This window comes from Aotus nancymaae, unplaced genomic scaffold, assembly GCF_030222135.1.
Source record: "Aotus nancymaae isolate 86718 unplaced genomic scaffold, 86718_ANA_hifiasm-v0.15.2.pri h1tg000051l, whole genome shotgun sequence".
Lineage (NCBI taxonomy): Eukaryota > Metazoa > Chordata > Mammalia > Primates > Aotidae > Aotus > Aotus nancymaae.
The window spans coordinates 19080188-19105968 of NW_026988465.1; the positions used below are offsets into that span (position 1 = coordinate 19080188).

At 38.9% G+C, this 25781-nt stretch overlaps 1 protein-coding gene across 1 annotated transcript; it reads right to left on the reverse strand.

The window, feature by feature from the left end:
• Nucleotides 1-8914: 8914 nt before the first annotated feature.
• PRL (prolactin) lies at nt 8915-24964 on the reverse strand. The gene is made up of 6 exons (XM_012458516.2): nt 24889-24964; nt 18841-18965; nt 15994-16169; nt 14057-14164; nt 11707-11886; nt 8915-9262 (listed from the first exon to the last, which is right to left on the reverse strand). The coding sequence occupies exons 2-6, from the start codon at nt 18866-18868 to the stop codon at nt 9071-9073; spliced, it is 684 nt and encodes a 227-aa protein (XP_012313939.1). The 5' UTR covers nt 18869-18965; nt 24889-24964; the 3' UTR covers nt 8915-9070.
• Between the last annotated feature and the right edge of the window lie 817 nt (nt 24965-25781).

The following is a 25781-nucleotide window of genomic DNA, read 5'->3' on the forward strand; positions in this document are numbered from 1 at the left end:
AGAGACCAAGAATGTAGCTGCAAAATACAGAAACTGTGAGATGAAAAAATGTACTTGCCTACCTTAACAGCTGATGTAAATCACAGTTAGTTGAGAGCAGTGATTGGTATTAAATGTGAGTACTGCCAAAATGATAGGATCAAGTGTGTCATTTGGAAACTGCATACACACCCAGAGTAAATGTGGAGAATATTGTCATTGAACACTGTCATATGCTTTGCGGATGGATTGTGTCATCTTAGTGACAGCACATGCTGCAGAAAGGGTCTCTGAGGAAGTCAGAGGACAGGTCTTTATCTCTTCAGTTCTCCTGAGATTACAGGAGCAAGTTTCAATTAAAGGCAATGAAAGAATGAGAGCATCTTACACTACTACGAACCACCAGAAGTTTCTACCTTATTTAACCTTACCATATTTCCCATTGACATAAAAGAAAAATAAAATATTATTCAAAGATATAGAAAGCCATAGGCATCTACAGTTGAATCAGCCTTGCCCTTCCTCTCCTGGCTTTCTCATTAAAATCACATAAAGTAACATAGGAAAGAGCTTTTTAAATAGCAATGCACGATGTAATTATGTGGTACTAAATGATTATTATCAACATTGTTTAAAAAATACATTCCCACAGGTATACATAAGGTGTTTAATATATATTAGTCAGAATTTGTTTAGTGGTCAGTTGTAGAATCCTAACTTACACTAGTTCTAGCTTTAAAAGTGCTCAGTCTCCGGGCACAGGGAGTTCCGACAACATATAGCACAAGTCAGAGTTCCAATTGTTAAAACTCACCGCAGAGCTGACTGGGGACAGCATTTCAGTAGAAAGGAAGGCACCAGCTGGCATGATCTATCAGGCATTTGAGAGGTATTAGGACTTCGTAACTAGGACAATGATATCCAATGATTACTGCTAAGTGATATTGATAATCTAAATCTGTGATTCTCAAACTCTGGCATTGCATCAAAATCACCTGGACGCTGGCAAAACACGCAGATTTCTGGGCTCCGGTGTAATGTTTCTAATCGAGAAGGGCTGAGGTAGAGCCAAAGAATTTGCGTTAACAACTTCAATGTGATACTGACGCTGCTGGCTCTGGGACCCTCCTTCGAAAACCACTCTTCCAGAAAAAAATTAATGAAAATGTGCAGGTGATTGACAGCCAATGGAAACCAAGTGTGAAAGCCAGAGGACTTCTGTGGCCTTTCACAGGGAATCCACTTTCTGCAATAGGAGGGAAGAAAAACCTGGACCAGGACCTGGTTTAAGAGTGGCCAAACTCCCGATAAGGGAAAATACTCACACGAAGGCAGGCTGTTAGATAAACATCAGCACCTGGTTGGGAAAAATGAGATTTTTCTGTTTGAAACTGTAGAACCTGGACAAAGGCACCTCAAAATTTTGAAACCAGAGTGTTCTGCAACTTTGGAGCCTGCAGTAGTAGCCCATACGTCTCTATTAAGAGCTGGAATTCCTCCCTTGGTTGAAGATAAAGGAGAGGCTTCTCTCCTGCCAGTTTCCCCCAGCCCCAACCCCCACGTAGGATTCATGGGCATTGATCCCTAAAAATACCCAATATGCCCGAATTTATCTCAGTGTCTGCTTCTGAAGAACACAACCCATGACAGCAGCCTCTAGCTGGTGATGACCGGACTCACAAACTCCACAGCTTTAGAACCCTTGCTTTCAAAATTTTTGCCCTTTTGCTTTTCAGCTTAATTTTCTCCCATTGATGATGTTCTTTCTTAACCCTGTGTGTGGACAGCACAGCTATGGATGTGTCAGACTTACCCTACAACAGCAATTCTGTGGCACGAGAGTCTAAGAGGCATCTCTTCTGATCCAGTTTGAAAAAATCCAGGGAAAAGCCCTTACTGGTCTTGTTACAGGTAGTTAGCCATGAGCAGGGCAGGAGAGGGCTCTCCCACAACACCCGCTGGAAATTTTGGGCGATGGTTCGGGAATTCTTGCATTGCTTCTCTAAAACTGATAATTCGGCAGCCAGGGAGAGTTTCCTTACGATCCACACCTGTCAACATTAAGAGTGTTAATTGAACGCAGGCCCCAGAGAGAAGCAGCTTCTTGGGCATGCGTGTTAAGACACGAAATGGCAAAGTATGATGTTTGGGAGGACACACAGGAGCCGAAAAAGGAAAAAAGCCTCAGACGCGCATGTGTCTAACTCCGTATACACACTGCACATGCTCAGTTCCAAGGGATAAGGAAAGCACTGTGCATGCAGGAAGCCCTCTAAGGGAACAGGCATGGGAAAGAAGCGAGCCTATAAAGTCCTAGACTCGAGGCCAAAGGCTTTTTTTTTTTTTTTTTGAGACAGAGTCTCACTATGTCACCCAGGCTGGAGCACAGTGGCACAATCTTGGCTCACTGCAACCTCCACCTCCCAAGTTTAATCAATTCTCCTGCCTCAGCCTCCCGAGCAGCTGGGACTATAGGCATGTGCCACCACATCCAGCTAATTTATGTATTTTTAGTAGAGATAAGGTTTCTCCATGTTGGCCAGGATGGTCTTGATCTTTTGACCTCATGATCTGCCTGCCTCAGCCTCCCAAAGTGCTGGGATTACAGGCATGAGTCACCACGCCTGGCCAGGCGTTTTTTTTTTGTTGTTGCTTTTTTTCCCGCTGTCTTCTCTTTTCTCCTTTTGACCTTCAGGCACCCACTTGGATCTCATCCAAGGGTTCTTTCCTGTTCTAAAGCCTTTTTTTTTGTTTTTGAGACAGAATCTTGATCTGATGCTCAGGCTGGAGTGCAGTGGCAGGATCTTGGCTGTCTTCAACCTCCACCTCCCAGATGCAAGCAATTCTTCTGCCTCAGTGTCCCAAGTAGCTGGGATTACAGGTATGAACCACCACGCCCAGCTAATGTTTGTATTTTTAGTAGAGATGGGGTTTCACCATTTTGTACAGGCTTGCCTTGAACTCCTGACCTCAGGTGATCTGCCCACCTCAACTTCCCAAAGTACTAGGATTACAGGCATGAGCCACTGCACCCGGCCACTCTAAAGCCTTTTAAATAAACTTCCATCCCTGTTCTGGAACTTGCCTTGGTCCCTTTTTCTGCTTTATACCCTTCAGTAGAATTCTTCTAAGGCACTCACAGTGGATCTCTCCGCAGAAACCCTACAAGCCAGAAGAGAGTGGGGGCCAATATTCAACATCCTTAAAGAATTTCATAACCAGCCAAATTAAGCTTCATAAGCAAAGGAGAAAGAAAATCCTTCATGGACAAGCAATTGCTGAGAGATTTCGTCACCACCAGACCTGCCTTACAAGAGCTCCTGAAAGAAGCACTAAACAAGGAAAGGAACAACCAGTACCAGCCACTCCAAAAATGTACCAAATGGTAAAGACCATCAACACAATGAAGAATCTGTGTCAACTAATGGGCAAAACATCCAGCTAGCATCAAAATTGTAGGAAAAACTTCACACATAACGATATTAACCTTAAATGTAAATGGACTAAATGCCCCAATCAAAAGACACAGACTGGCAAATTGGATAAAAAGTCAAAACCCATCACTGTGCTGTATTCAGGAAACCCATTTCACGTGCAAGGACATTCATAGGCCAAAAATAAAGGGATGGAGGAAGATTTAGAAAGTAAATGGAGAGCAAAAAAAACCAGGAGTCACAATCCTATCCTCTGATAAAATGGGCTTTAAACAAACAAAGATCAAAAGAGACAAAGAAGGGCATGACATAATGGTAAAAGGATCAGTGCATCAGGAAGAACTAAGGATCCTAAACATATATGCACCCAATACAGGAGCACCCAGGTACATAAAGCAAGTTCTTAATGACCTGCAAAGAGACTTAGACTCCCACACAATAATAGTGGGAGACTTTAACACTCCACTGTCAATATTAGACACTCTCTCAAGCCTAAACCAGGAAAAAGTTGAAACCTTTAACAGACCAATAAGAACGGCTGAAGTTGAGGCAGAAATTAACAGCCTACCAACCAAAAAAAGTCCAGATCCAGAAGGGTTCACAGCTGAATTCTACCAGACATACAAAGAGGAGCCGGTACCATTCCTTCTGAAACTATTCCAAACAATACAAAAAGAGGGAAGCCTTCCCAAATCATTTTGTGATACCAACATCATCCTGATACCAAAACCCAGTAGAGGCTCAACAAAAAAAGAAAACTTTAGGCCATTATCCATGATGAACATAGATGCAAAAATCTTCAATAAAATACTGGCAAACCAATTGCAACAGAACATGAAAAAGCTTATCCATCACGATCAAGTAGGCTTCATTCTGGGGATGCAAGGCTGGTTCAACATATGCAAGTCTAGAAATGTAATCCACCACATAAACAGAACCAAAGACAAAAACCATATGATTATCTCAATAGATGCAGAGAAGGCCTTTGAAAAAATTCAACAGCCCTTTATGCTAAAAACCCTCAATAAACTAGGTATAGAAGGAACATATTTCAAAATAATAAAAGCTATTTATGACAAACCAACAGCCAATATCATACTGAATGGGCAAAAACTGGAAGTATTCCCTCTGAAATCCGGCACAAGACAAGGATGCCCTCTGTCACCACTCCAATATAGTATCGGAAGTTCTAACCAGAGCAATTAGGCAAGAAAAAAAAAAATAAAGGGTACTCAATTAGGAAAAAAGGAAGTCAAATTGTCTCTATTTGCAGACAACATGATTGTATATTTAGAAGACCCTATCATTTCAGCCCAAAATCTCCCGAAACTGATAAGCAACTTCAGCAAAGTCTCAGGATACAAAATCAATGTGCAAAAATCACAAGCATTCCTATACACCAATAACAGACTAACAGAGAGCCAAATCATGAGCAAACTCCCATTCACAATTGCTACAAAGAGAATAAAATACCCAGGAATCCAACTAACAAAGGATGTAAAGGACCTCTTCAAGGAGAACTACAAACCACTGCTCAAGGAAATAAGAGAGAACACAAACAAATGCAGAAACATTTCATGCTCATGTTAGGAAGAATCAAATGGCCATACTGCACAAAGTTAGTTATAGATTCAATGGTATTCCCATCAACCTACCAATAATCTTCTTCACGGAACTGGAAAAATACACCTTAAACTTCAAATGGAACCAAAAGAGAGCCCACATAGCTAAGACAATCCTAAGCAAAAAAAACAAAGCTGAAGGCATCATGCTACCTGATTTCAAGCTAAACTACAAAGCTACAGTAATCAAAATGGCATGGTACTGGTACCAAAACAGAGATATACACCAGTGGAACAGAACAGAGGCCTTAGAGGCAATGCCACACATCTATGGCCATCAGATCTTTGACAAACCTGACAAAAACAAGCAATGGGGAAAGGATTCTCTGTTAATAAATGGTGTTGGGAAAACTGGCTAGTAGTGTGCAAAAAACAGAAACTAGACCCCTTCCTGATACCTTACACTAAAATTAACTCCAGATGGATTAAAGACTTAAACGTAAGACCTAACACCTTAAAAACCCTAGAAGAAAACCTAGGCAATACCATTCAGGACATAGGCATAGGCAAGGACTTCATAACTTAAACACCAAAAGCATTGGCAACAAAAGCCAAAATAGACAAATGGGACATAATTAAACTCCAGACCTTCTGTGCAGCAAAAGAAACAATCATTAGAGTGAACTGGCAACCAACAGAATGGGAAAAAATTTTTGCAATATGCCCATCTGACAAAGGGCTAATATCCAGAATCTACAAAGAACTAAAACAGATTTACAAGAAAAATCAAACAAACCCATCCAAAAGTGGGAGAAGGATATGAACAGACACTTCAAAAGAAGACATATATGGGGCCAACAAACGTGAAAAAATGCTCATCATCCCTGGTCATTAGAGAAATGCAAATAAAAACCACATTGAGATACCACCTCTTGCCAGTTAGGATGGCAATTATGGAAAAATCTGGAGACAACAGATGCTGGAGAGGATGTCGAGAAATAGGAACAGTTTTACACAGTTGGTGGGAGTGTAAATTAGTTCAACCATTGTGGAAGACAGTGTGGCGATTCCTCAAGGACCTAGAAATAGAAATTCCATTTGACCCAGCAATCCCATTACTGGGTATATACCCAAAGGATTATAAATCATTCTATTATAGAGACACATTCACACATATGTTCATAGTGGCACTGTTTACAATAGCAAAGACCTGGAACCAACCCAAATGCCCATCGACGGTAGACTGGACAGGAAAAATGTGGCACATCACCATGGAATAGTATGCAGCCATAAGAAATGATGAGTTTGTGTCCTTTGTAGGGATGTGGATGAATCTGGAAACCATCATTGTCAGCAAACTGACACAAGAACAGAAAATCAAACACCACATGTTCTCACTCATAGGTGGGTGTTGAACAATGAGAACACATGGATACAGGGAGGGGAGCATCACACACTGGGGTCTCTTGCGGGGGCCAAGGGAGGTACAGCGGTGGGGTGGAGAGGTCAGGCAGGGATAACATGGGGAGAAATGCCAGTGTAGGTGACGGGGGGATGGAGGCAGCAAACCTCATTGCCATGTGTACCTATGCAACAATCCTGCATGATCTACACATATATCTCAGAACCTCAAGTACAAAAAAAAATGTTTAAAAATGAACATTTCTTATGTTTCGGCCAAACTTATTATTAGTGATACTGTATAATGCTGTATGTACTAACATCTCAGTTTCTGTTGTTCAGAATATAGGAAACCTACATCATAAAATGTCATAAGTTAATTGTTAGATAGGCCGTCTTCCTATTTTTGCCTATTATATTCCATCAAGCCTTCGAACTTCATTACAAAGCCATCACAGCCATGGCACTTTAGAAGAATGTCCTTGTGCTCACATCCATGTCTCTCAGCTGTTCTTTGAGTCACGGTAGCACTTTATTTAGCATCAGCTATCATACCGTTTCTCTACCATGTAGCATAGTAATTTTCATATTTAGATAAGGGCAGGATTCCGATAAAAACAACCGTGGCTACGAGGAAAGATAATTTTTTGAGGGGGTTGGGGAAATGTTCCTATGAGCATGGGAAAGTTTTCTCTGAAGAGAGGTGGAAAATTGCCTTCATTTCTGATCCAAAGACGTGCCAAGTTCTGTGTGTTTCTAGAACTATAGCCACTCAGTTGATAAGGGCAAAGAACGCTCCTAATACAAACGAGAGTTCCAAGAAAGGAAGAAAGAAAAGGAAAGTGAGAGGAATATATGAGATAATATTTGCTTTTGTGGTGTAAAAATTAAGGCAGATTTAGGTCTTCACCAGGGGCAGTATCCTAATAGTATCTTATTCTTTAAGAGCCAAGCCTTTTTTGTTCATTTTCCTTATTTGTATCTTTCCTCCCTTCTCTCTCCCTTCCTCTTAGTTCTGCCCCCCTCATCTTTTTATTTAATGTCTATCAGAATGTTGAAAGTGATGCTTCCCAATGTCTGTTTTCTAGAAATCCCTGCTAAAGCCCGGAAGCTGCTGCAAAGCCAGCCTGGCAATACCACTGCCTTCTAAGGGGAGCTTGCAGTCAGGTTAGCCCTCAAGTTAGGTTCTTTAGAGGCCACTGAAGAAGCTTAGGGACCCACATCCAGTCACCTCTGTCCATACTCAATAAATAGATCAGGTATTTGAAGAGGGTGTTATAACTCAGTGACCTAGTAGAGAATGTTTGTGAGCTCGACTCTCCAAGATAATTGCTGATAGAGATAATTACTCACTAGGTTTACAAGAAGGAAAGACTAGTATCTCATTCCTGAGGTGAATGTCTGCTAATGAAATCAACCTCTGATCTACTCTGTGTGTATGTCCATGGGAGAAGAGAATCGGTGGGAGAAGAGGCCCCGGGAAGGGGTCAGCCATGACCTAGTACTATTGCTACTCCGTTGCTTGGAGAGGTTATGATGCATGAGTTTCCTGTGGGGCAGTTGACATAGCTGACCTCATGCCAGTTTTCTTCAACAGAGCTCCTGCAGGGTGAGGGGAACAACAGCAGAGGCTGTGGAGAATGCTACAGATGAAAGAGCTCTGGGGTGAATAGGAGAACCAAGCCAGAGCATTTCCCTGGAAAGAAACTATACTGTGTCGTGTCCCCACTGGCCGGTACCCTGGAAATGACGAATCAGCTCCACTAGAAAGACACCCACTACTCAGAGAAAATCCAAGGTCGGTCCCTGTCAACAAGGGGAAGGCCACAATAGTACTAAGTCAGTGATGTTTGAACTTTGTCATTTCTCCTAATCCTCTATCCTGTTCCCACACAGCCGGAGGAACGGAGATCCACAAGAGGGAGGGGGAAGAAAAGTTGTAGGAACTGACCACATCGGCCTTCTCTGTTGGGTCCCTTGAGGCAACACAGGGAGGGAGTAAAGCATTAAATAATTTAAATATGGAGTTGAAACCTGACTGACCTGGACTTGTTAGACCCAGAATCACTAGAACATGAAATGTGTGTAAGATGATGCAAAAGAGATGGGAATTCAGGAGAGCATGATTGAACACCGCTATTAGAAAAAGAGAAAGCCGTATCATGTTTATATCCTAACAATTTTTAGACTGCTCAGTAAACTTCATGCTATTTGGAGGCATTGCAATTGCACAGTACTTATACTGTCTGTCATAACACTGAAAGTTAACTGACAGCGTGCCTGGTTTTCATCAAGAATCCTGAGAATTCAATAATCTTCATCGAATGACTAGCATGATTCATAATCTAACTCTTTGATTCTAATAACTCGACCCACAATAATCTACTGTGATTTTTTAAAGTAAGCTGTTAATTGTCTTACGTACAAGGCTAGCTTCTGTTATTTGTTACATATTCTGATAAGAACTTCTCAATGGGAATGATAGATTTTCTTTTGATTTTCTATTACATGAAGAGAAGAAACTTTGACAAATTGGCATTTTAGATGCTGCTGTCTCTCAGGAGTCGGTTTTTATTTTTTAAGAGGAGAGCTGTTACATCGAAGCATGCGTTCAAAAGAGATTAAACTAAAAGAAGCTTGCAATGGGATGGATCATTAAGGACCTTCTCAGAAATAGATGAAATGGATGTGGGCTCAGCAGTTGTTGTCGTGGATGATTCGGCACTTCAGGAGCTTGAGATAATTGTCGATCTTGTGTGAATCCCTGCGTAGGCAGTGGAGCAGGTTATAATAAGCAAAAAGGCGAGACTCTTCATCGGCCATCTGCAGGGATGGAAGTCCCGACCAGACGGAGTAGATCTCATTTTCTTTGGTTTCAGGATGAACCTAACCACAAAAAAAGAGTGACTTATTCTTCATATTATTAGTATTTGTATGTCCTTGTTCTTTCTAACTGTTGAATTAAGATTTGAGAATGAGATAGGAACGTACAGTTTTAGCCAAAGGCAGTGATTTTTGTTTATCTGGGCCAGTGTATCAGAAACCTATTAATTTGAAAACTGGAAGAAGAATACATGTTTAGGTTTTCTGACATCAACGTGATTACAGAAAGTATGTTTCTGCAGAAGTAGACAGATGAAGAATAGAAAGTTGCTACGTAAATATCAACACGGATTTGACCAAGAGGCAACGGAGTAGCTAGCTTTGGTTCTCTCACTGAGGAACTATTTCACTTCCTGAGTCTTGTCCCTGATGTGTCCTTTGTGCTTCACTTTTCCTGACATCATTTATTTTCTTCCTGCTTTGAACTCAGTCTAGTCCCTGAATAGTGTATGTTCCAAAAACTTTAAAAATGATGAAGATTGTACTTGTACTTGATGCTTTGGGGGTACAGATAATCTAGTGATGACCATGACTAAGAAAACCTGCTGACACAGTCAGGAGATTTTCATTTCCTTAAATTTCTAGGAGAAATAATTGCTTTCTTTTGAGGTCCCCGGGCTGGGAGGTGCTGGGAAAAGCACCTACAAGAAAGAGGTACAGGCTGGGTACGGTGGCTGATGCTGGCTCACTTTGGGAGGCTGAGGCAGGTGGATCACTTGAGGTCAGGAGTTTGAGACCAGCCTGACCAACGTGGTGAAACCCCATCTCTACTGAAAATACAAAAATTAGCCGGGTCTGTTGGTGCATGCCTGTAGTCCCAGCTACTTGGGAGGCTGAGGCACAAGGATCTCTTGAACCGGAGAGGCAGAGGTTGTAGTGAGCCGAGATCATGCCACTGCACTCCAGCATGGGTGACAGAGTGAGACCTTGTCTTAAAAAACAAAACAAAACGTTGGGAGGCTGCTTGCTGTAGCCCTTGAGTGGTGAGGGGTGTGTGGTAGGGTTAGGGGCATGGCTGTGATAAAAGGAGGCTGAACAGCACAACAGAGAGCAGCCTTTGCAAACCAGGAATGCCCAGAGGTCTTAGAGACCAAGTGACCATTTAGCAACTTTAGGGATGTCAGCTAGTTTGGAGAGCTCTTAGGTATATAAATCTGGGACAAATGTAGACACCGATCTGCTAAACCTTTTCCTACAGAGTGAGAATACCTTTTAAATGTGGCATTTCCTATGGGAATTTAAAGTGTGTGCGTGCGTGTGTGTGTGTGTGTGTGTGTGTGTGTGTATTTATTGACTTTCTTTACATTTTTATTTTTAATTTTTGGTGCTTGAGTCCTAAGACAAAATTTACTGTGTAAGGGATAATTATATGAACAAGAATAAATCTGTGTAAAGAAAAGCAAACAGAAAATGAAGTACTGTAGAACAAATTAGGAACCTCAGAAATTAGGTTTACAGTAATGAAGAAAATAACTGGAAAATCAAGGTATTTATTTCATACGTCTCAAGGTTAAAATGTGCTTTATCTTTGTGTTGGACATATTTTTCTCCCATGAAAATGACAAAAATGATACATGATAGCAGGTACTTAGTACACAAAAAGAGAAATACGAAATTGTTCCTGTTATTATTCCTATAATCATTTATTTTTCTTTAGATGATACATTATCCCTGAAAACCTAAAAAGCTGTTGAGGTGGTATCTCACTAATGTTGAAATCATCCCATCTGAATAGAGATATCTATTGCAAATACTAACAGAATTTAAATATAACAAATTATTTGGGGAGATTAAATGAAATGACATGAGTTTTGATTTTGGAGTCCCAAGAAAAAAAAAAATTTAGAATGAGACAACTTTCTATACATTACAAAATAAAGATATTCTAGAAAAGATATACCCCTTTCTTTTGTGACTCCCTGAAATCTAGTGCTTCGTGGGACCCCCTGAAATCAACACAACGTGTGTGCATTGATGTCACGGTCTCATCGTGCTGACATCTGTGCAGCAGATCGGGCTGAGTGGTTGAGGGCTCATCCAATCTGATTCTGGTTTTCTTCTTTCTCCCCTTCCACTCTCATCCTCTGGTGAGGGGAAGTTTTCAATAGTGGGTGTCCTGGGTTACTCTGCAGAAAAACATGTATCTTGCAGATTCTATTCTCTAGTTTTCTCTCCCTTGAAAACACTTAACTTCCTGTCCTCAGGAAGGTGCAAGTCTTTGGAAGTTTTGCGTATAGTGTAGGGAAAACGGCACCTGTCACATAGCACTCTAAGATTCATTTACATCAGAATCTGTGACTAGGAATGAATGGGCTCTTGCTTTATTTAATAGTGGTCTAAAATACGGAATGCCTAAATTTCCTTCTTTCAAAGGGAAATATTTGTCATCACAGAGGTCACCGCTTATATTAATGAGAAAAACAAAGAAGCACCAAGAGGCTGCTCACCTGGCTGAGTATCAGCTCCATGCCCTCTAGAAGCCGTTTGGTTTGCTCCTCAATCTCTATGGCTTTGGATAGGATGGCCTCTGGGGCTTCTTGCATACCGCGTACTTCCGTGACTAGATGGTACAGAGGCTCATTCCAGGATCGCAGTATGCTGACTATCAGGCTCAGAAAGTCTTTTTGCTACAAAACCGTATAGAACAATTGCATTAAAATAGGTAAAATACAATGGGTTTAGTTACATGTGATTTTTGCTTAGAGAGGCTGGACTAAAATATCTCTTTTTGTTCCTATGTGTAGGTATATTTTTCTTTAGGTGACAGAAAGTATTGAAATGTAAAATTTAAACTACTGGCCTACACTTTGCTAAAATAAAAAAAAAATCTGGCTTATTTCAATGACTACTTTTTCTGATAAGAGTTCTAATTGATAAAAATGAAGAATTTTGTTTTTCCTCTGAAATTCTACCATCTGTCCACTTAGTAAGATCTTTTGTAGTTGTTTGATTTGCTTGTCCCCGGGGAGAAACTAAAATTTTGCTGGAACTCAGTAGGTGCCCAGAGTATCTGACTCATGAGAAACAGATTCCACTGGGTCCATGTCAAGGGGCCCAAATCATTCTCATACAAGCATTCATTCATACTAATGATTCAAATTGTTCCTTGAACTATTCATTTTTGATTTGTAGTTTCATTTTGGATCCTAGAAAAAAGAGACATTGTAGATGACATGGAATTCATTAACATGGTTTCCTCGATCTAGACAACCCCTTGCCCCATGCTGCTAGCAGAGCAGGCTGGTCTCTTGGCTTACGCAGGTGAATAAAATGGAACCAATGCTATCTTGAATGACCATGGAATTCACAATGGAGTTCTGGCTGCCTAGTTTTTTTCTTACTACCAGGATCCTGTAGGAGACTCCAAGTAGCTGATCATCTCTGATGTAAAATGCTTGCTTTGTAGATGTCTCTGAACTAGTCTAGTGGCAACAAAATGAAGAGTAAAGAAGAAATCAATGGACATTGCAATGGAAAGATGTACTAGGATATGAAAGAAAGGAGCTATAAAGAGGTACAGGCCATAAAGTGAGTGTCAGTGTAGTTCTTCTGGGAGCATTGCAACACAATGATTAAGCGTAAAGGCTCTGAACTGAATGAAGCCCAGGCCCACCACTTACTTACCATGTGACTGGTACAAATTCCATAACCTCTCTGAGCTTCAGTTTCCTTATCTCAGTGAGCGTAATAACAGTACCTTGTGCTAGAGGATTAAATATAGTAATGCCCGTAAAGTGTCTGGCAATGTAGCACAAGTTGAACATTCCTAATTAAAAAATCTGAAATCTGAAATACTCCAATGAGTATTTTTTTTTTTTAGCATCATGTAGGTGCTCAAAAAACTTAGGATTCTGGAGTATTTGGGATTTCAGATTAGTGATAACTCAACCTGTGGATCTCAGTAAACATTTCCTCTTCCTCCTCCTTCTCCCCTTTCTCTTTTTCCTCCTTCTGTTATTATTGTAATTATTATTAATGAACAGAGCACACAGAAATGTTGGTGTCATTCCTAAAATTGTAAATGGAGAATACATTGTATTCGTAGGGGGCCTGTACATAAAGATGTTTGTTTTAAATCATGTTAAGACCGATTATGGTGGACAACCAAAAGGGAGAGATTATAACAATAGAGGATTGAAGCTGAGATACATGATTGGGGCTTGATATACAGACTTCGTAGTCATCAGAACAGTGGCGATTGTTGTAGCTGTGAAAAGCAAAGCATAATGTTTTACAGGATCTGTTTATTTTGAGAGGAGTGGTGACTTTTAACCAAGAAGTAAGAGAGGGCAGAGACTCAGTGAAGAACAAAGTAGACGTCAGAGAAGCAGAAACAGAACCAGAGTAGAGTCTTGAAAGTCCAGAGGAGATGGTTCAGATAGTGCAGGGGTCAGTAACGTAACACGCTGTTGATGTAGGAGTCACTAGTAACATGTAATAAATAAAACTGCATTTGTTTTTCTTACATATGCATAAATGTATATTTATCCATAGAAGTCCAATTCAGTTCAAACTTTCATATGCAATCTTAGCAATGAGGCATTGGTTAAAGTGATGTTATCTGCAAGGACAATTTATGGATCTACTATCTAGGTGGCTGCTACCATCTTTACTTAGCATTTGATTTGACTCATATTTCATCAACTATATAATTTTTTGATTGCTTATTCTTCCTATATTTTTTGCTGCATGTACAATTGCCACTAGCTATTACAGCACCTTTAATAACCTGTCACCATGATAACACACATGCACTGCCTTGGTTGTTTTGGTGCAAAACCTGGATGAAGGACTCACACTGATCTGCTGGGCTTGCTCCTTGTCTTCGGGGGTAGCGAGGGAAGAAGTGTGACAGCTGTTGATGGCCTTGCTAATGAACCCCCGGCCTTGGGTATACCGTTTATCCTAGAAATAATGAAACAAATTCAATTAGTTGGGGTTGTTTGGGCATTGAATAAATGAATCTACTACCAGAATACTAATACACTTGACAGATGTGTAATTTTTTAAAATTAGAACTACATACATAAAAATGAAAACTAAAGAGTTAAGAAAGTAACCCTTTTGCCTACTTCCCACCCATTATCTCTATAAACTAATTTTTTCATCTAATTTTTCTAAATCTCAATCTCTTCCCTTCTTGGCAATTCCCTTGTTTATTTTCACTGTTCACACAGTCACACAAGTCACTGTTTGGAAAGCAGATGCTAAAAATAGCAAAAATATGAAACATTAAATGTTGTATTGAGAATCATCTTTCTTCAGTGTTTGAGCCAAATGCCATAGTACAAATATATTTACCTTTATTCATTTAATCTCTTATTTACTGTGGGTCCAAATTGATAGACTTCTGTTAATAGGCATTAGAAAATCTAACTGTTCTCTAAAAAGTTTCTGAGCCCACACACCTGTACCTTACCAAGTTTATCCAAGACATGGAATACAACTTTTGTTTTGATCACAACAAAATAAGTCAGAAACACAGGGCACACAATTTTAGGAACTATAAACAATGGACTGAGGAGAAAAACAGGATAAAAAAGGAGCTAGCACACTGACAGGAAAGAGTAGTCCTTAGTAAAACTTATAAAAGTGTAAAAGAATTACTAGGAAGGTTTGGAAGACAGAAGATGGCCAGTCAAAAATGGAGGATGAAAGAGAAATCAGAGGGAAAAAATACTTTTATGAATGCAAATTTAGTCTCTACGGGGGCCCTTGATTTATTAAAGCACCAATCGATTGTTTGCTTCTTGATTGACCTAGAAGAGTTAACCTATGATTTCCAAAACAGGTTAATCGGAAATAGAGTACATATTACTGAAAAAGAAAAGAGAGGAAGGAAGGAAGGAAGAAAAGAGGGAAGGAAGGAGGGAAGGAAGGAGGGAGGGAAGAAAGGAAGAAAGGAAGGAAGGAGGGACAGAGGGAGGAAAGGAAGGAAGGAAGCAGGGAGGGAGGGAAGGGAGAGAAGGAAGAAACAAAGGAAGGAAGCAAGGAAAGGAGGGAGGGAAGAAAGGAAGGTAGGAAGGAAGAAGGAAAGGAAGGAAGAGAGGGAGGGAGGGAAGGAAGGAGGGAAGGAAGGAAGGACCAAAGGTAGGAAAGAAGTGAGTGAGGGAGGAAGGAAGGAAGGAAGGAAAGGAAGGGAGGGAAAGAAGGAAAAAAGTCCTGGTTTCCAATTTTAAATTAGCCCTTTATTGTAATTATAAAGCCATAGACTGAAAATCTCAGACAAATGATTTCCAGCATTTTGGGGTTTTTGAAAAGTTATTATTTGTTTATTTTCCCCAATATGGATTCAGCTCAATTTAATTCTATTCAATCCACCCAGTTCGCTGCAGCGCAGTTCTTCATTACTGGATATGTATTCCTTGCTAAGTGAAGAATGCCTGTGGAGTCTGACCCCTACGTTCAAATAACAAGAAATCAACACTCTTCCTTCTCCTCAGCCCCACCTAAGCATGCTTTAGGTCCGGTGTTTAATTTTTGTTTTAGTTTTAAAAAATAAGGTGAGTTAAAGAAAAAATTTAAAAATCATTATATTCTTTGAGAATCTTTGAGATTTTATGGCACCATCCCTTTCCTCTTGTTCCACATGTTAGGAGCTGATGTCTTCTTTCACAAGTTAAAGTGTATCCTTTGAAATTGGGCTCAGGAGGTGTTCTAGGTGAAAATGTAGGATAGCCCTGTGGTTCATTCGAAGACTCCTTCAGGGAGGAAGCCCGAAGCACGGTACTTACGAATTCGCTGAACATTTCTGAGGAGAGGTTATGGATGTAGTGGGACAGCACGACGGCGCGGTCAAAGAGGTCTCGAAGGGTCACCTGGCATCTGACAGCCCCGCTGGGACAGATGGGCAAGGGGGTCACGCTCTGGCACAGAAGCAGGTTTGATACCAGCAGCAGCAGGAGGGACCCTGTTTACGTAAGAGCGAGAGCCACTCTGAGATGATCTATTCCACAGAGGTTTTCCACAGTAATCCTGCCGGGGGCAGCCTTATCGCTCCCCACTGTCCTCAGCTGCCTGATTTGGTATTGCAATTGCCAGGATGGGGGAAGAATCAACGTCTTCCACTGTGTAAATGTAGATATGCAATGAGGTTTGCACAAATAGATAGTTTGAGAAGTGGGTGACTTCCTGCATTTTTGTGTGTCTTCTAGAAGTGCTTTTGTACTTTGCAAACTTTAGGAACTTAAATTAGTTCTGAGATAGGGTGTTTGGATCATTCTCTTAAGATAGTTTAATGTCTTGGGAGTTTCTGCAGATTTTCAGCAGTCAGGCTTTCCAAGGGTTTGTATTTTTTTTTTACTAGGTGTGTCTGATATTTACATTTTAGACACTAATATAACAAAAACAGCTCAGTGGATCACTTTGATTTATCTTCCTGCCTGATAAGAATAAACACATGATTGTTTGATGGCGAATACTGAGTATGAAGAGAATTCTAACATAAAAATAATGCTGTAGTTTAGATCTTCATAATCCCATACATTTGTTTGACACTCTGCCAAAAGCACTAAATTTTTTTTTCTATATTTGTGCTTCATAATAACCTTGTGAGATACACTGGGTCATTGCAATTATCATCAAATTCTATTGATGAAACAGATGGCTGAGGAAGGTTAAGTGATTTTCCTCAAGTCCTGTTATTAGTGAGTGAGAGAGGCAAGATGCCAATACCGCGGTCTGTGCATGTCCTCTTGTCACATCGCACACACCTGTGGGCTCTCAGTCTGCATCTGTGTAATGGGGACCACATCAGTAGCCGTGATGGCTCAGTGTTTGCATAGGTTGTTGCCATCACTTATGAAGAACAAGTTCTTTGCCTTGGATTGACTGCATCACAACAGAGGCACCAGAAAACTTGATTTTATCCACTTTTCCTACTCTAATTACAAAACACTCTGACCACTGTTGAAGGTTTTCAAAGCTTTGACAATGATCAGAGATGGCTTCGTCCTCAATTTGCTATCTCAGCAAATGGACAGTTACAGCCCTGTAACATATCAACAATTTATACTTTTTTTTTTTTAGGCAGAGTTTTGCCCTGTTACCCAGGCTGGCGTGCAGTGGTGTGATCTCGGCTCACTGCAATCTCCGCCTCCCAGATTCAAGAGATTTTCCTGCCTCAGCCTTGTGAGTAGCTGGGATTACAGGTCCATGCCACCACACCCGGCTAATTTTTTTTTATATTTTTAGTAGGGACGGGGTTTCACCATGTTGGTCAGGCTGGTCTCGAACTCCTGACCTCATGATCCACCCACCTTGGCCCCCCAAAGTGCTGGGATTACAGGCATGAGCCACCGTGCCTGGCCATCAATAATTTATACCTTCAAAAGATAAGAAACAATATATAGCTACCAAATTAAAATCACTGGTTAACTTCAGTGGCACTACCCCAAAAGAATACCCAATATAAAACTATGTTTATCACAAAACTTAACTTCCTCAAAACCTTTAATAAATGCAATTGGAAATGTCTGAGATAAAACTAGGTAAATGCTAAAGATTAGTTTGTGAAAAAGTACCTAAACCTAAACACTCAAAAATACCTAAAAAGTTGTTTAGTGTAGGAAGTGACTAAACCTTTTAATTGTAAAATAAAAGTTTTGTTTGAGATGATTCCTATTATAGACTTTTAATTGTTCAAAAACATAATACTTCCAAAAAGTTTATTTTATGCATGCTACAATCATATGATGAAACCAAATGTATATTTTATCTACATGTATAAATAAAATGTGCTTTGTAGATAGAGAAATTGGAACAGTATCTCTAGGAAATTCACAACTGGATAAATGTTCTGTAACTCTGAGTACATTTATGTGCACATTTAGCATGGAAGGGATTTTTAAAGCCCAAGAAGAGATAAAATAGACTAATGTTTCTGTTCCTTGTTTCATTAGAAACAAATTTTATGGTTGTTACTAATTTATTTTCCTTGCAAATGTCAACTAAGAAAGTAAAAGTGATTAGTTATTACTAGGCAGCCGTTTTTCCTTTTGAAATGTCATTTGGCTTGAACCGAATTGACAAAGAATAGAAAATTGTGTTATTATTGTCTATTTTATGGCTTCACAATTGAAAGTTTCATCAGGTTGATTTGAGTTGGCTAATCCACATTAGAGGCCTGTCAACCAGAAAAAGTTACTTTCTGCCTTTGAGAGTCGTGACAAATTGGATCCGTTGACTCTTTGAGTCTTACTCTAGTTCAGAGTTTCTCAATCCTGATATTATTGGCATTTTGAGTTGAATAAATCCTGGTTCTGGGGGCTGTTCTATGCCTTGAAGGATGCTTAGCATCCCTGACCTCTATCCATTAGATACCAACAGGACTTTTCTCTCACTTCTCCACCTCAATGAAGATAACCCAAAACATCTGACATTGCCAAATGCCTCGGGGAGAAGAGGAGATTCCCCTGTTTGAGAACCGTTGTTCCATTCTATGGTGATTGCTTCCTAGACCAATTATTAGATTGTGCTTCTAAACCCTGTAAACCTGCAACCTCCTGTTATTAGTTAAAATTTCACATTAATCCCCCCACAGGAGTGTTGATAAAACCAACCCAGTGAGTTGTCGCACATACCTTTCCATGGCGATCCTTTGATGTTCATGTTGGTGATTGTTGCGAGAATCACACTTCACCAGAGAAGATCTGGAAGTCTTATGGTTTTCTCTTTCCCAGATAATGGCTATATAAACATTTGACATCTTCATGAATATAATGAATCAGGCATTCGTTCCCTTTTCTTGCTCATCTATTTCCGTCATTGAGATTATCCCATAATTTCAAACATCAAATGTTATTTTATTTCTTATTCATATTCAGGAAGACATATTCGCCAGAAATGAACATTCTAGGAAGGATTTTGATTAATTAGGCCAAAAGGAAATGAGAGAAATGATGTAGGTGAGATCTGAGACTAGTTTGGTTTGGAGGATCTATAAAACTACAGCAGTCATTCACTTTAAAATTTATTTTATTTCTCTATACTTTCTTGAACATATAGGATATTTCACTTAGGTAATGGTCTCATATATTATCAGTTATCAAGTTTCTTCCTCAAGATTGCTAGGTCGAAATTTAAAAATTTTCACTCTAAATACCAAGAGATATAGAATAAGGATTGAGAAATCATAATTTTTTGGTTCCTTGTTACACTGTCATTAAATTCCCCACATTTTATTGCTTGCTTTTACACATTCTGTTTTGCCTTTTTAAAAATAGCATATCTGGGCAGGGCACGATGGCTCACGCCTGTAATCCCAGCACTTTGGGAGGCCGAGGCAGGCGGATCACGAGGTCAGGAGCTCGGGACCAGCCTAGGGAACATAGTGAAACCCTGTCTCTACTAAAAATACAAAACAGCCAGTCGTGGTGGCTGGTGCCTGTAATCCTAGCTACTTGGGAGACTGAGGCAGGAGAATTGATTGAATCCAGGAGGTGGAGGTTGCAGTGAGCTGAGATCATGCCATTGTACTCCAGCCTGGGTTACAGTGCAAGACTCCATCTCAAAAAAAAAAATCTATATGGTACTTTGTTTTAGAATGTACATCTGCACCTGTTTATTTCTTTTGATTTTAACATATGTGTTAAGTGGCATTATTCTCTCCAGTTTACAGATAAAGAAACAGAAGCTTGGAGAGACTAAAGGTAAGGAATATGAAAGAAGTAGATCAGTGCAAAAGTAATTGCGGTTTTGGGCATTACTTTTAAATGGCAAAAACTGCAATGACTTTTGCACCAACCTAATAATTCTACAGTTGAGTTAAATGAAGGCATAGTTATTACTTCATGGAAAATCAGGAGTCATGTGAGGAAGGCTAGGAAATGAATCCTCTTGTAAACATCCTGTGGACCCACTTCTAAGACAAACAAGCTATAACCCCTGATTAAGAGTTTGTTTAGGGGAAGTGATATAGTAGTTTTCCAGGGCAAACACACACATGTGGACACACACACACACACACACACACACTCTTAAACCCATCATCCTGGTATACGATGTAATAAACTCAAATTCTAGACAATAATTTCCACTCCTTTCAGGGACAGGAGTGTGTAAACCATTATTAACTTATGGTGGTTCTGCCTTCTCTGACCCTGAGCCACTCTGGGGCTAAGGTGACAAAAATTCATTTTTCATGGGCTTAAAAATTCCATTCACCTTTTGGAAATTTCATAAATGAAATGATTATAATGAATAAGAACTAAGTTTTATTGATGACTTTCTCTAATTTTTAAGTCCATGCATCTAAAACAGCCTGTGACCTTTAGTTTCAAATTTGCCATCTCTTACAGTAGACTGATGAATGAGGTAATTAAAAAAATAATCTTCCTATGGCATTTACTTTTTCCATAGTTCCTAGAGCCACGTATGTGCTTTAGCAATTATCTGACTAAGTGCTCTTATGGGGACCTAGAAATCTTAACAAAGACAAACGTCACTGAAAAACTATCTTCCTAATTGCCTTAGTTTAAGGCAATCCTACATTTTGAATCATAAACATCAAATGTGATGATTTGTAGACTCTATCAATCTGAAAGCTGAGTCAGGATTCCATATACTTATATTAGGTATTCATTTTTTCCCTGTATAGTGAAAGTCTGAATTATTGAGAAAGCAGAGCTGTGTGGCAGAGAAATTAACATTACCCTATGTTCTCTTCCGTTCCCAGAAACTTAAGAGTAAGAAAATCTGTTATAAGAACTGACAATGACAACTTAATCTTAAAATTTAAAGGTGTCGTGTAACATTTGTAGATAGCCAGGATAAGAGCAAAACGTAAGCTGTGCTTATTCAGTGGCGACCAGTCGATTTATTTGAATGCAAAGAGGTACATGTACAGCTGTAAAATTTATGGTGTGCTGCTCCACAGCACCACATTTCCTGTGAATGGAATATTGTAATATCTAAATAATGCAAAAGACATATTTTATGCAAAAATCAGAGTTGTCCTGTTTTTCCAGCTGCTATGCATGTTACCCCCTTTTACCTTAATTTTTGTGTGTGCTTTTTTTTGCCAGCCTTTCTCTTTATCAAACTGTGCTCTTAATTTAGAACAATAAAGAAGTTCAGTAAACATAGGGTTGTATGTTTTAAAACTATTTACAAAACTTTATTTGTTTGCCATTTTTGGTCTGAGGGCTTGTGATTAAACTGAGGTGTGATGATTGATTTCTGTCAAGTAGCTGATTAAAAAGCTTAAATTATACTAAAGTTCTCAAGCTATGTTTAGTACCTGAAACTAGTAAAAAAGTTTGTCATCTTTTCTAAAGAACTCTAATTTTTAACATTAAGTAACATCAGGTTGGTTTTTATTCCCAGTTTGGAACAAAGTTTGTTTTTTCTTTTGTTTATCTGTTTTTAAGTTTGGAATAATTTTGGTTTTTCTTGTGTCATGTATGAAGCAAAGTATATGTAAAATCCTTCACATAACTTAAGAGGTGTTTACTGCAAGATATGCTAGGGGATATTAAAGAGTGAAAGAAATAATGAGTTAATAAAATCCTCAGAATAAATGTATTACAAAGATATTTCAATGTATATTAGTAGTGAATCATCTCAAAGTGAAATATGAAATGATTAAAGGTATATTATCTATGAACTGAAAAATTCTCAATAGTTATCTTCTAATACTTGGACTAAAAAATTAAATATATATATTTATTTATATTTATTTCTATATAAAATATTAGAAAATGTAAAGTACAAATTGGAGAAAAGGTCAATAGTGTTTTTTTTTTTGAATGGCACTATTTTTAGAGTAAACTAAATGCAATGACTTAATTATATCCTACTATTTAGATTAAATTCATACTAACGGAATTTGACCTAATGCTGCCCCATTTTCAGTAAACTGCAATCTAACTTAGTATGTAAACAAACTGCAACCTAAATTAATAGTATATTCTTGTAACAAGTAGCTGAGTCTTGGCCAATCTTAGCAGCTGGGCTTTCAGCCAATGACAGGCTACCAACTCCTCAGACATGTCCAAATAAGGCACAGGAGGAACAGTAACCAATGACACTATTTTTGTTTGTTATTTTTTCTGTCTGTAAATATTGCCTGCCCATATTGCTGGGTGGAGCTCTCCAAACCATTACTGGTTTAGGGTGCTGCCTCATTCATGAATTGTCTCTTTGCTCGTTTAAACTCTGCTAAAATTAATTTATCTAAAGATTTTTCTTTTAACAATGATAAGACATGCTTTTGTGTTTTTGAAAGTGTTCGTGTTCAGTGCTTGTTTTTGCTAGGGCTTTGGAGATCATCGGTTTCCCGTAGTGACCCCAGAATGTAAGTTCTTAATCTGTTGTCAGTGCCTTGAGGGCATTTGCTCCTTAGATAAGAAAACCATAGTGGAAGCATTTGGAAATTTTCCCTGTAATTCTTATTTTTTTCCTTTAATTACTGCCATACGATTCATATTTTCTCTAGTTCTTTGAGGTCTCTATGAATTATATGTCACATGATTGTTCTGAATCATGTTTGCCTTTGGACCAATTTTAATGTCTGATATATAATAATGCCAGGTTTAAGGATGATGTGTCCAGAGACTTCACAAATGTAAATCTCACTTTTTGAGAGTTATGTGTTTTGGGGCTGGGCGCGGTGGCTCAAGCCTGTAATCCCAGCACTTTGGGAGGCCGAGGCGGGTGGATCACGAGGTCAAGAGATCGAGACCATCCTGGTCAACATGGTGAAACCCCGTCTCTACTAAAAATACAAAAAATTAGCTGGGCGTGGTGGCATGTGCCTGTAATCCCAGCTACTCAGGAGGCTGAGGCAGGAGAATTGCCTGAACCCAGGAGGTGGAGGTTGGGGTGAGCCGAGATCGCGCCATTGCACTCCAGCCTGGGTAATGAGTGAAACTCCGTCTCAAAAAAAAAAAAAAAAAAAAGAGAGTTATGTGTTTTTTTAGGCAAGAGAATTAAACATTTAGCTGTATGCTAATTGGAAGTAAGGTGGATGATAACTTTCCTTGTGAAAGGTTCCTCACACTTCAATATTATGTGTATGTGCACAGGCACACACATTCTTTATCTGATGGGAAGTAGAGTTGAAGCATGCTTAATTCTAGCTAAAGATCAATTGATCTATCTATCTATCACCTATCTATTAATCATCTATTATTATTATCTAATAGGAAACAAGACTCTCACAGCCATGCTCACTTCTAGGGATAATTTTAAATTTTGTAATTTAAAATTCTAATTAGCACAGGCACTATCAAATAGAATAGAAAGCTATAGTAATAGATCAGGGTGCCTGAGGCCCCCTGAACTCATAGGCATTAATTTTTTCATTGTTTCATAGTGGTGAGACTGTAGGGGTTGACCTATGTGAGGGGTTGGGGGAGTCTGGAGGAATCAGGGCACTGAGGAAGTCAGGGAACAAAGTCTGTACTGAGAAGTATTTTGATATTGTAACAACTCTTAGGGCCACACATGTGCTGACACACTATCACCCCTACCTTCCTCCACTACCAATTTTTTTCTGCATATATTGAAAAGATCCAGATTGAAAAATAGACCAGGCTTTTCAGAGAAAATACCATTTTTCAAACTCAGCCTACATACCCTTTATCCTTCAATACATTTTGCTGTTAGAATTTGTCTAAAGTATCTTAGCTGTGACATATCTGCTTAGTTTTGTTCTTATTTATGTACTCATGTCTTACCAGCATAACCAAAGTGACAACTCTTTAGGAAAGCTCTTTATCACTGGGGTCGGCCTAGAAGAAAATGGACATATAAATAAGAATTAATTATTTGATGCAACGATCTATTGTCCAATAGTAATTCAACTATGTATAGTACTAGGCTTTTAAATGATATATGGGAATATAAAAGTTCAAGGTGATGAAGAAGTCTTCTGGGAAAGGCAGATCACAGAATCATAGCTCTCACTAATTCTAAGAAAATGAATGGAAAATAAGATTAAAAAGAAACTAAAAAATACACTTGTTATCAAAAGTGGAAGGAAGTATGAACATGTTTATTTTTAAAAATGGTTTGTATCTGAGAATCAATATAGTCAAGCTGATATTTTATCTGTTAAAATTTCAGCAGATGATACAAAGTTCTGATTATAACCCTTAGAAAAATGAAAAACATATTGAAAATCTACTAACTTGTCAGAAAAAGAAAATACATACACACACACACACACACACTCCATTTAACACAAGACACTCCATTTAACAGAAAATACAAAAAAAAAGATATATAGGCAAGAAAAATATGTAATTAGGGGCCAGAATAAAATGAAGTATGTTGAGATAAATCTACTTATTGAAAGACAAAAATGACTCAGTTTCTGAAAATGGCAAATTCCAATTAAATGCTTATATACAAGTGACATATCTCATAGGAGAGAAGAGATTCCTTTTCTCACCCATAGATAGGTTTATGCTTGACAGTCCTATAACAAAAGACAGAATAACAAAAGAAAAACACATAGATTTATTCAATATAAATTAACATGAAAAGAGTCTTCAGAAATGAAGAATCAAAGCAACGGAGAAATGTGTATTTTTATGCTTAAGGTTGATGAAAAGTAGACAGTCATGTAGAAATACAGTTGTACAAAAAGGAGTATGAACTAAAACAATCAACTATAGGGAACTTACCAAAGCTTGTATGCTCCATTTCTTATTGCTGTCTCTGTCTTTGAGGCTACTTCTGGAATGAAGGTTCTTATGACCTACTTTATAGAAAAGGCAGAGGATTCTTTTTTATGGCCTGCTTCGGGGGAGAAGGGTGGGAGAAGCTCACAGAGTGGACTTCCTGGTTCTGCTGTTTCCTGAAATGCCAAGATGCCATATTTTGGGGTAGTGTGTTCTGAACCCATCAATCTAAAGGAGTGGTTTTCAAAGGGCAAGCAGTTAGGAGGTGATTTTGCCTCCCAGGAGACATTTGCCACTGTGTGAACATGTTTATGATTGTCATAACTGGAAGTGGGGGTGCTGCTGGCATCTGGTGAGCAGAGACCAGATATGTTGCTAAACATCTTACAACACACAGAGCAGCCCTCAGAACAAAATATTATGCCATCCAAATGTTAGTAGTGCCGCTGTTGAAAAGCCTAGATCTAAAATGGAGTGTCTAAAAAAGCTAGTACAAAAAAAATCACACCAAGCAAATTAACTTGCTGGAGTAATAAATTTATTACTAGGCAAAAATGTTAAAGCAGAGTGCAGTACTTTGTGATATTGTATTGATATGAGGCTGTCTGTAATCTTTTCACATTCAATAATAGGATCAAAAACAAAAAGCATGTATTAAGTAAATGTGAGGGGAAATTAACCAAGACACAGAGTAAGATATGGGTGTTTGTATTTCAAGCACCTAGAACATCTAAAATAGAACACATGGCAAAAATAATATATAAAGAATTTAGTTTGTTTTGTTTTACTGCAGTGATTACCATGATTGTTCAGTGGCTGAATCTAAGTAATTCCTTGAGTTCTTATCTATGTCAATTTTTTTTCTGGCATTCAACCTTATACTGTCCCCTTTGGCT